At 49.8% G+C, this 11,701-nt stretch overlaps 1 protein-coding gene across 1 annotated transcript in view; it reads right to left on the bottom strand.

Annotated features, from left to right (window-relative positions):
• Positions 1-3,936: 3,936 nt before the first annotated feature.
• The window catches only part of SALL4 (spalt like transcription factor 4), an 18,147-nt gene continuing 10,382 nt past the window's right edge, over positions 3,937-11,701 (bottom strand). Inside the window, exons 2-5 of the mRNA XM_024128502.1 lie at positions 10,778-11,361; positions 7,983-9,735; positions 6,853-7,133; positions 3,937-4,545 (exon numbers count right to left, since the gene is read on the bottom strand). Of these exons, the coding sequence (XP_023984270.1) occupies positions 4,126-4,545; positions 6,853-7,133; positions 7,983-9,735; positions 10,778-11,361 (3,038 nt within the window). The 3' untranslated portion in view covers positions 3,937-4,125. The remainder of the gene's footprint in view (positions 4,546-6,852; positions 7,134-7,982; positions 9,736-10,777; positions 11,362-11,701) is intronic.

Genomic DNA, 11,701 nt, shown 5'->3' with positions numbered 1-11,701 from the left:
AGCAGGTTCTGGGTGTGCCAAGTGAAAGCAGAGGGCCATAGGGAAAGGTGAAAGTTTATTCTTTTTTTTTTTTACTGAGGTATAACTGAAAAATAACAGGAAGTTTATTCTTTTTTTTTTTTTTTTTTTTTTTTTGGCGGTACGCGGGCCTCTCACCGTTGTGGCCCCTCCCCCTCTCTTGGCAAGTTCTGGAGGTGGGCCTCTCCCAAGCTTTCTCCAGGCCCTCTGCAAATGCACAGTTAGTTCCTCATGCAAAGCAACAAATCCTTTCCCAGAACATGTCTTTAAGCAGGTTCTGGGTGTGCCAACTGAAAGCAGAGGGCCATAGGGAAAGGTGGAAGTTTATTCTTTTTTTTTTACTGAGGTATAACTGAAAAATAACAGGAAGTTTATTCTTTTTTTTTTTTTTTTTTTTTTTTGGCGGTACGCGGGCCTCTCACCGTTGTGGCCCCTCCCCCTGCGGAGCACACACGAACCCTCGTCCCCTGCATCGGCAGGCGGACTCTCAACCACCGCGCCACCAGGGAAGCCCAGGAAGTTTATTCTTAAAAGTCAAAAGCCTTTTGAGACTCCCTCAAATCATCGTATCAAAAACTGTTGTGAATACACAGAACCCATAGAGGAAGACACAACGCAGGCAGGTCTCAAGTTAAAAGAATACGTTCTATGGCAGCTGTACTGCTCACAACCTATTTTTCTGGCTTCAAAGATTAAGGCCAAGAAAACAGCCAGCCACACACACACATACACACACACACACACACACACACACACACACGCTAACGAAAACAACTGCAAACACACGTGGAAACATTCATGATCTTTATCCTAGCAATCCCTCAAGGAGGAATTCACCCTGGAGTCAAGTGCAAGAAAAATTAGACCACAAAGATGATCAAAATCAAAGTCTGAAGGACACATGAATACTGTCTAGCAATAGCTGATTAAACATTTTTGTATTACTGCGGATATTTAAAAAGGATTAGCCAGAAATGTACTTTACCTTGGAAAGATGTCTCTAATATGGGAGAGGAGGAAACATATTTTTCACTTAAGTAAAACAATTCTCATACATTCGAATCTAGAAAGACATAAAACTTAGCTGTAGGGTGGTATCAAGCGTGAGAAAGGATGAAAATTCTAACTACTTGGGGCTAGGGCATATTAGTTTAGATCAGCAGGCCCCAGCATTTTTGGCACCAGGGACTGGTTTCGTGGAAGAGCATCTTTCCACAGACGGGGGTGGGGGAAGGTTCAGGCGGTAATGCGAGCGATGGGTAGCGGCAGATAAAGCTTTGCTTGCCCGCCTGTCGCTCACCTCCTTCCGTGTGGCCCGGTTCCTAACAGGCCGAGGATTGGTACGGGTCCAGTGCCCAGGGATGGGGACCCCTGGTTTAGATCCTTCCATTTCAATTATCTAAATGATTGGGTTTATCTTGCTCTCAGTCAACAGAGTGGCTGCTTTACCCTAAATTTAGATGAGTTGAGGTCAAAGAACATCAAACCTCGGGGAGGAGGGCATCCACCTGCAAAGGAAGTTGACACGCAGAGCTCACGTCAGGTCAAAGGCAATAAGGACACAACTCCTAGACCTTTCCTGGATGTCAAAAGACTCCTTTCCAGGATGCTGCGGTACCCACATCCATTACACAATGAGCCTGATGCTGTGTCTTGCAAAGACACAACACAGCACAAGACAAGAGGGTACTAGGCCACGAGGATATTACCATGGTCCTGCCCTTGTGTCTCTCCTCAAGGAGCACTTTTCCCACCACCCTCTCTGAGATTCTTCCCTTGGAATTAAATCCCACCTCCTATGTGATTCTCAGCCCATCCCCTTCTAAGCAGCCAGCCTGTAAAATACTGTCTCTCTGGGAATTCCATGGCGGTCCAGTGGTTAGGGCTCTGCACTCCACTGCAGGGGGCGCAGGTTCGATCTCTAGTTGGCGAACTAAGATCCCGCATGCAGTGTGGCATGGCCAAAAAAACCAAAACCAGAACCTGTCTCTCTGCCCAGTGACGTGTAACCAGGTATGGATGGGTTGAGATGTGGGCTCATCTAGGGCCTGATAAATTTTCCACAGTTACAAGCGAACAGAAGCAAAGTTCTCTAGAAGGAGAGGACTCTAATAAAATGCCTTAAAAAAGAAAGATACCAACCAGCAAGTAGTTAGTTGTGTGTGCTTGAGTAGTGGGTCAAGCACAGATGTAACCAGATGTGCAGCTTCAATTCCAGGACCTAGAGGGTCTCAAGGGAGCTGGAAATGATTGTCAATTAAGGATTCTCAGGGTTGTTTTTTTTTTTTAATTCTTTGGCTGCGCTGCACAGCATGTGGGATCTTAGTTTCCCCACCAGGGATCGAACCTGCACCCCCTGCATTTGAAGCATGGAGTCTTAACCACTGGACCACCAGGGAAGTCCAGGATTCTCGAGTTTAGAGCAGAAGCTACCAGAAAAACTTACATACACGCCTGGTGGTGAAAAAAAGAACCATCCAAAATTTATTCTCCAACAGACAGACAGCATCAGCAGGTAAAAACTACAGGGGTTTCTCCGTAGATCATACATTCACAAGGCATTATTAGCTTAACAAGTGAGAAAGCCTCTGGTGTATTTTCTGTAACAATATCCACTTCACAGTGTAAACAGGTACTATTATGTGTTCACTTACAATTCCAGAAGGAAAGGCACAACTTGGCAAAACAAAAAAAATTTTTTTTGGATCCTAAAGTCAGGTGCAATTACCGAGAGACAGACTTGAGAACAGTCGCAATCCACTTTTCCACATAGAGGGGCAAAGACTTCACCCAGAAATGTGGGTCTTTCTTTCTCCTTCCTTGTTAAATCCTCAAGAGTAACGCTTCATCGTCTGCTTAATATCACATATACAAAAGGGGGATTAAGAAAAAAAAGAATCACAACATCTCGAACTTCCAGCTGCTCCCACCAATACATCAACTCTTAGGTTTACGACAGGGCCTAGGAACACTTCAGCGGTCATCAAATAAGAAAATAGAGACTATAGCTACAAAAATAACACATGAATGAGGTAGATAAATTAAAGCTTTCACATCCAGGACTTGCCTGTTCCAACTTGGCAGCCTTCATGCAATACTCAGAGAAAAAAAAATCTTCATAATTTCTTGGCATAAGTCACAATCAAGGAACTTCTGGTACAAATTAGTATAAGAAGTTATTAGTATATAATAAGAAGACACGCCCTTCCGGTGAGTTTGTTTCTTCAAGAACGGACGCCCAGCTCTTCAGAGTAGGCACCAGTGAACTAAATTAAGTCACCTGAGATTCCCTGCTCAGGTGCTCACCTCTCCTGGTTTTAGGAAGAAGAAGGGCATCTGGAAAGCGTAGGGAGGACACCTTGGCACTCTTGGGGCTCCAACTGAACTGTATTTAAATAAGCAGCAAAACACACACCGACTTTCTAAGGACTAAAATCTGTCCACTTGAGGGCATTCTACTTAAGCTTCCAAGGTTGAAAAATAATTTGAAATTCTACAACCTTGGTTTTTTTTTTTTTTTTTTTAAAAAAAGTACATTCAAAAAAGAAAAGAAAAATGGGTGTAGGGTTGGGAGAATACCAAACAGGTCCCTAAACAGATGACAGACCTTGTCCATTTACCCGCATACAGTCACCGCAGAAGTAAGTATACAGTACCCACCCACCCCTCCCCCGAACCCCCAAACAGGCAAAACAGTTGTCTTCTCCATGGTGGTTCAACACCTTCCACCTTGAAATAGGTGACAGTCTTTGGAAACAGTTACTCTAGGTTGTACAAAGGTTTTATGTATATAGTTTGTTGCAAGTAACAAAACTACTTTGCAAGACCCGCTTCTTTCCAAAATTAAAAAAAAAATACTAGTCTATATTTGTTTTAGTATGAATTTTTTTTTTTGATTTTTCTTTTTTTGTTTGTTTGTTTTTGCAAAGCAGCATAGCAACATTGTGATTGTAGGATGTGCCGGAGGTTGTGGTCACAACTGTAAACATTATTTGCACATCAGGAAGAAAACTGGAGGAGATGGGGGTCTTTAAGAAAAACAAACAAAAAAGGGACAGTTCTAGAGAGGTCACTGCACTGCTCCTTCGATGTGCGTTCTCCTGTAGCTTAGCTGACAGCAATCTTGTTTTCCTCCAGGAAGTGAGGGAACTGGTGTTTGGGGACGCTGTCGGCAGCTCCTGGCTTCTCCACCTCGGCACTGATGGCCGACTGGGAGCCATCCATCTTGGAGGTAGCGGTGTTATTCACCACGGAGCTGGCCCCCAGCGACACCGGGAGGGTGGGAATGCCACCACTCTGGATCACGGAGATTTCGTTGGTCTTCATGGCCAGACCACCATTGAGCATGGTGGTGTACTGGTTCCACACAACAGGGTCCACGTTCACCGAAGGGGCCAGGATTTCCTTGGGAAATATCTCGGGGACCCTCTTTCCGTCCGTTCCTAATAGAGCCATGGTGTTCTCGATGGCCAGCTTCCTGCCACGGCGTGCCGAGCTGTTGTTGGCCCCATGCGTCATATAATGGACCTGTGGGAAAAGGGACAGAAAGGTTTCCACCAAAACAGAGACGGGATTGCATGTGGGCAAACCAAAGTCAAGTCTGCCTATGGGTTTGGTCTATCTAAACTTATATTTTAAAATTAGATTTCGTATTTTAAAAATCCAGATGGTGGCGCAATGGTTAAGAATCCGCCTGCCAATGCGGGAGACACGGGTCCCAACCTTGGTCCGGGAAGATCCCACATGCCGCGGAGCAACTAAGCCCGTGCGCCACAACTACTGAGCCTGCGCTCTGGAGCCCGTGAGCCACAACTACTGAGCCCGCGTGCCACAACCACTGAAGCCCATGCGCCTAGAGCCCGTGCTCCGCAACAAGAGAAGCCACCGCAATGAGAAGCCTGCGCACCACAACAAAGAGTAGCCCCCACTCGCCGCAACTAAAGAAAAGCCTTGGTGCAGCAACGAAGACCCAACGCACCCAAAAATAAATAAATAAATTTATTTTTTAAAAAAATACAGATACCTATTCTCTTGGGGGAAAAAAAAAAAAATCAGATCATCTGGCAACCATGGATCTACATTCCTGCCTAGGGGCGAGTAAGGGCAACCGAGGTGGAGAATACACACTCCAGTTTTCCCCATACCACTGTTCACATGCAGTTTTGTCAACACCTACTACATAGCAGTGTTGTTTCAAGTGCTAGGGTTACAACTTGTGAACACACAAACTTACACAGTTAACAAATGGTACGGAACTTAACACATACAGACACGGAGTACAAGTAAAATGGGAAAATCTATAAGGCCAGTAGGTTACATCAATGTCAATATCCTGGTTATTATTTATTCTATAGTTGTGCAAAATTCTATCACTGGGAGAAACTAGCAAAGTGGGTAAGCATCTCTGTATGACTGCTCCCTTTGCATGAATCGACAATTACTTGAATAAAAATTTAAGTTAAAAAAATAATCTTTGAACAAAACAGACCCTGGCCCGATGGAGCTGACATCCTAAATACATAGTGTGTCAAGAAGAGTAATCCCTGCTGTAGAGAAAAATAAGCCTAGTTGGGAAGGTTACACGAGGCCATGGGGAATGAATGTTATTTCATCTACGGTAGCAGACAAGGCAAGGACTCTTCTGAAGAGGAAAGAGACCCTACCACTTACTGCTTCTTCAACCTGGCCGGCCTCCTATCTGCAATTATTTTGCTGGTCTGGTTTTTGAGTTTTCAAATCCCTTTCTCTATGAAGAGTTGAGGAACGTGGTGGGTACTGAGTTTCAAGCATTCTCACGTCACTTCACAGACATCCTTAGAAGTTGGTAGTTATCCCAGTGGGCTCAGAAGTAACTTGCTCTTCATCACTCCAAGAAATTATTAAGATGTTCCTGGCATCATGTAAAACACTAATACAACTCAATTAATCTCCAAGCAACCCTGAGGTCATTACCATGATCCCCATGCCTGAGAAACCGAGGCACAGGAGCCACCTGCCCAAAGCCGCTTATGCGGCAATAGCAGACCCAAACCTTCCCCAGATTGATTCCAAGGCCCCTGAACCAATTTAAGCTTTCTATTTCTGGAAGTTGGGATTACAGATTAAATTACTTCCATGTTCCTCCCCTGACATTTTTGCCACCTGGACTAAAAAATTAAAAGGATATAGTTTTTTTAACAAGTACTTTTAATTTCTAAAATGATATGAAGTCCTCTAGGTCAACTTTAAGATGAAGTTTCAACCTTTATTCTCACTACAAAGAATTCAACTAGTCTACTCACTGGAGAGCTAGCTAGAGAAAAGAGGTCCAGAGAAACACGCCCTGGAACAAAGTAGAGGCAGGACCATGAGGGAAACCCAGGTTTCCCATCCCGTGTCCTTACACAGGCCACTTTCGATCCTAACATGGGACAGTCTCCCAGGTACTATCTTAGGTGGAACCAACTTATCCTAACAATAGACACAGGACATTCTCTGGAAAAACCCAGCTGTTCAGTTTCAAAGAAAGGCCAATAAACCTGGAGGCTTTCTTCCTTTAACTCCAGTGGCACCATATATATGTTTAACCCGTGGTACTTATTTCAACCTAGCAGGCCAGGAAAACAAAAACCAACGTACAGGGTGGTCATCAAGTCTGAAAGCACAGGCAAATCCGTAAAGGATTTATCAACACTACGATACATGACAAATATCATCTGTGTTTCCAGACTTGAACGAGTTCATGCAGGCACTGACTAAATGAACATCCCAACTTCAGAGATGTTGTAACGTGAGAAAGTCTCTTTCTTTTTTCTTTTTTTTCTTTTCTGACTGCACTGCGAGGCTTGAACTCACCTTCAAATTGCCTTTGGTGGTAAAAGCTCGCCCACAAATGTTACACACGAAAGGCTTCTCCCCGGTGTGAGTCCGCTCGTGAATCTGAAGCGCGCTGGCAGATGAGAAGTTCTTCCCGCACCTTGTGCAGCCGTGCTGCTTGGCCTGTCGTCGGGGCTGGATGGCCAGCAAAGGTGTCACGCCTGGGGACATGGTCGCGGGACCAACAAACGCACCAGGAACTTCAACTTTGACATAGGCTGGCTGGGCTCGGATAAATGTCGGTGGGCCACTGGTCCGACCTGGTGTGCACAGAAAAAAAAAAAATCCCAAATTATCATCCTACAGTCATTCGTTCTTTCAATCCAAAAAAAAAGGAGCTTTGACCACAACTGCCCCACTGTTTGACAGCCTGGGAATAGCGTTCAGGAAACTGACACCTTGGAAGCAGCTTTCCTTTTACTTGTTTATCTGCGCGGAGAATGACTCCAACACTTCAGAGACGGTTACTATTTTTGGCTTTAAAGGTATCGGCAACAGTCACAGGCAATGCAATTAATTCCAAGTTCAAATTCCTGCATACAGTTACCTTTATAAAGTAGGCCCTGACACTACCTTTCTGATTCTACCATGTTGCTGTTCCCCCACTTTTGCCATTTTAATGCCGTCAACAGGCACCCCATTTATATGGGGTGCTTTTAAAATAGGCTAGATTCTTCTCTCTCCCTCAAGAGTTATTAATTTGTGAACTTTACATAAGGGAGTGGGATTTCAGAATCAAGGAACTATGGCTTATCTCATTGGCCAAAAAGCAGTGCCCACTTTCTCAAATACTCTTCTACTGGAGCATTTATTTAGGACTACCCATTGTTACCCTCGCAGGGCTCAAACACAGAAATAAAAACCCACCAAAAGTAAGTACGCTGTCCACACCCAGCCTGCAAGAACCATCGGAAATAAAAGCATGTCTCTACTACGACAGAGGTAGTTATTAGTGCCCTCTATCCAGAAGTACCCACAGAAAGGCTAATCGCCCTACAGAGGAGCTATTTCACATATACCACACTCTCCATTTGTCAAGTTCAACCCAGGTTCCTTTTGGATGGCTCTGTGCCCAGAATGGACCTAAGTTAAATCCAAAGCTCTATCACCTTCCGTCTCAGTGCGGCTGGTCTCGGAGCTGTCCACTTTGCCACCAGCATCAGGAGACTTGGACTTGACACTCTCCGCTTGGCTATTGGCCGGGGAGACTGCCTGGAAGGACGTGGTCTCCAGGACATCTGGACTTCGGCTCGGATACTCCTGGTCCCCCATCACTGAGGAGGAAGAGTCGTTGGTCAAGCCATCGCTCTCCACGGAACCATTTTCTCGGCTGCTCTGTCGCTGCAGGACAAGACCAGCGAGACCCGCCTTCGCCGGGGCATCTAGGGAAGCCACCGAGGCCAGGCCTAGAGTAGGTGATGCCGAGTGGATGCTGGGAAGGGGCATGGGGACCTTCGAGGAGCTGCCAGGGGCCTCCTGGGAGCAGACTTCTTCTACATCGATGCTCTCGACATCATCATGACAGACAACGCTTGTACTGCCATTTTCACCGACCATCATTGGCTCGGGACCCGCAAAGTCACAGGGATTCTCCGGCAGAGGCGTGTTGGGAATCTGACCGCCCATGTGCATCCGAATATGCTGCTGCAGCATGACCGCGTTGGTAAACTTCTTCTGGCAGATGGGGCACGAATGCTGCGTCTTTATGGACGTGTTGGTCCGGTGCACCCCGAGGTGCGTCTTCAGGTTGCCCTTGGTGGAGAAGGCTCGACCACAGATCTTACACTGGAACGGCCTCTCCCCGGTGTGGGTGCGGTAATGCATCTTGAGGGAACTCTGGCAGCTTAAGACACGGTGGCATATGAGGCATTCGTTGGGGTCGGCGGTGGCCTTGTCGATGTTCTCCACCAGCTGCTGCAATTTCAGGGTCTCTGACCCCGGCTCGGGTGTCCCACTCCCTTGGAAGCCACCAACCCTCGGGGAATTATGGTTGGGCCCCACCCCAGGCAGGATGGATCCATCCTCACTTTCCGGAGAAGGCCCGGGCTGCAGGTCGTTGGGCAATGGGCCACCCGTGAGGTCCTTGGGGTTAGTCCCCGAAGAGAGATTCTGAGGTAGCCCTACATTGGGGGTCCCTGTCGCAAGGACAGGTTTGTTGTCTAAGGAGAGCCCGGATTCATCTACGGGGACAGGGCCAGAGAGTGCGTAGGGAAGGCCACTGCCTGCCGCCATCTTGTCGTGGAACTCGGCAAACAGCTGGGGGTTTGCCTTCACCTGGGGATGCCGATGAAAGTGCACCTTGAGGTTGCCCTTGGTGGTGAAGCGGTGGCCACAGACAGAGCACACGAAGGGTCTCTCTCCGGTGTGGGAGCGGAGGTGGATCTGCAAGGAGCTATCAGTCCCAAAAACCTTGCTACAGTACTTACACTTGTGCTTGTAGAGGACCTCGTCCTTGGGTTTGACATCTACCGGGGAGACACTCGGTGGCTTCCCTTTCCCTTTCTTGGACGGGTCTAACGCCACCGCGGAGAAGGGGCTCTGGAAGAGCACAGAGCCTGGGGCCTGAGGTAGCAACGCCCCCGGGAGACGCGACAGGACGTTGGGGAGCACCCGGCTCCCATCTGGCTTCAGGGCAAAGGGCGTCAGCCCCGGGGACACAGAGCTGGCCGCGGAAGGGATGCTGGTGTGAGGTAGCTTGGCTGGCTTCAAGGTGTCCAGGGGCAAAGCCGGGCTCCCCACCTTCTGGCTGAGCAGAGCCACAGCCGCCGAAACCTGCTGGGACACGTGGCCGCCCAGCGTCTTCAGGGAGTCGGCTGCGGCCACGCCGCTGGAGTGGAGGGCGTGGGAGGCCCACAGGTTCACCTGCACGCGGATCTGCTCCGCGAGCTGGATCTGCTGGAGCTGCAGACACAGGATCTGCCCGAGGACCCAGGGGATGCTGCTGGCGCCGGGCAGCGGGGCTGGGGGCGCGTCCGCGCTCCGCCGCCTCACGGCCGCCTTGGTGCCCCGTAGTGCTTGACGCGTGACGTTGGTGTTGGCCACTTTGCCTTTGGGTAAATAGCTTATGTCCTGAGGTGTGGGTGGCAGGGTGGCCTCCGTCTGGAAGTACACGACGGACTCTGCCCCCGGCTTCTCCTTCATGTCCCCTGAGCTGCCACCGTCCTCTCTGTGACAGTCCTTCCTGCTGGGGCTGCGTGGCTGGTGGCTCAGCACAGCCCCGGAGAAATCTTCTGAAGGCACCGGGCCCTCGCTGTCGTTCATGATGAGGACAGGTGGATTTTTAGTGCAATTTTTCTTATGGTCTAAGAACTCTGAGAAACTGAAGAACTCGGCCCAGCGTTTCCCACAGATGTGAGTCTCCTCCCCCCGAGGCCTCTTTATCCCTGCTCGGTCCACAGTCACGTCATCGCCACCCCCTGGGGGGTTCATTGGAGCACCCGGCTTCCCCGCCGCCGGCGCCGCTGGGGCCGCGTCTGCACGCTCCGGGGCCCCCTGCTGCGGCCGCTGCTCGCCCCGGTCCTCCTCCCAGGTGACGTGTTGCGGTTTCGCCTGCTCGGCGCCTCGACGTGGTGCGAGCATCGGGGCTCCTGGAGAGCTGCGGTGATTTGCCCACTCCGCCACAAATTCCTGGAGTTGGGAAATTCACCCCCCTTCGGCAGGAACGCGCATGTCCCAGTAAATTCCTGATGCTGTCTTTAAGTTCTTAATTTGTGTGGTAGGTAGAATAATGTCTCCTCAAATATGTCCGCATCCTAATCCCTAGAACCACTGAACATGGCACATTACATGGCAAAGGCGAATTAAGATTGAAGATGGGGACTTCCCTGGTGGTGCAGTGGTGAAGACTCCACATTCCCAATGCAGGGGGTCTGGGTTTGATTCCTGGTGGGGCCCACAGGTTCACCTGCACGCGGATCTGCTCCGTGAGCTGGATCTGCTGGAGCTGCTGCTGCTGCAGACACAGGATCTGCTCAAGGACCCAGGGGATGCTGCTGGCGCCGGGCAGCGGAGCTGGGGGCGCGTCCGCGCCCCGCTGGTTCACGGCCACCTTGGTGCCCCGTAGCGCTTGAAGCGTGACGTTGGTGTTGGCCACTTTGCCTTTGGGTAAATAGCTTATGTCCTGGGGTGTGGGCGGCAGGGCGGCCTCCGTCTTTAAGTACACGACGGACTCTGCCCCCGGCTTCTCCCTCGTGTCCCCTGAGCTGCCACCGTCCTCTCTGTGACCGTCCTTCCTGCTTGGGCTGCGTGGCTGGTGGCTCAGCACAGCCCCGGAGAAGTCTTCCGAAGGCACCGGCCCCTCGCTGTCGTTCATGATGAGGACAGGTGGATTTTTAGTGCAATTTTTCTTATGGTCTACGAACTCCGAGAAACTGAAGAACTCGGCACAGCATTTCTCACAGACGTGAGTCTCCTCCCGCCGAGGCCTCTTTACCCCTGCTCCATCCACGTTCACGTCATCGCCACTCCCTGGGGGGTTCATTGGAGTACCTGCGACAAGAGAGAAAATGCTAAGAACTCTACCCACGAAAGGATGTGGGGCGATTTCTTGGGAAAAACCACAGCCCACAATCCAGGTCTTCGTGATCTGTGTCCCAAACACGCACAAAACTGTAAGGGAACGAGGCACCCAAAGAGTCTCAAGTGAGGGGCGCTCCCCTGGTGGCGCGGTGGTTGAAGAGTCCGCCTGCCGATGCAGGGGACGCGGGTTCGTGCCCCGGTCCGGGAAGATCCCACGTGCCGCGGAGCGGCTGGGCCCGTGAGCCGTGGCCGCCGAGCCTGCGCATCCGGAGCCTGTGCTCCGCAACGGGAGAGGCCACGGCAGTGAGAG

Source organism: Physeter macrocephalus, chromosome 14 (assembly GCF_002837175.3).
Source record: "Physeter macrocephalus isolate SW-GA chromosome 14, ASM283717v5, whole genome shotgun sequence".
Taxonomy (NCBI): Eukaryota; Metazoa; Chordata; class Mammalia; order Artiodactyla; family Physeteridae; genus Physeter; species Physeter macrocephalus.
Note: the sequence above shows the minus strand (reverse complement) of the source record. Positions and strands in the feature narration are given on the sequence as shown.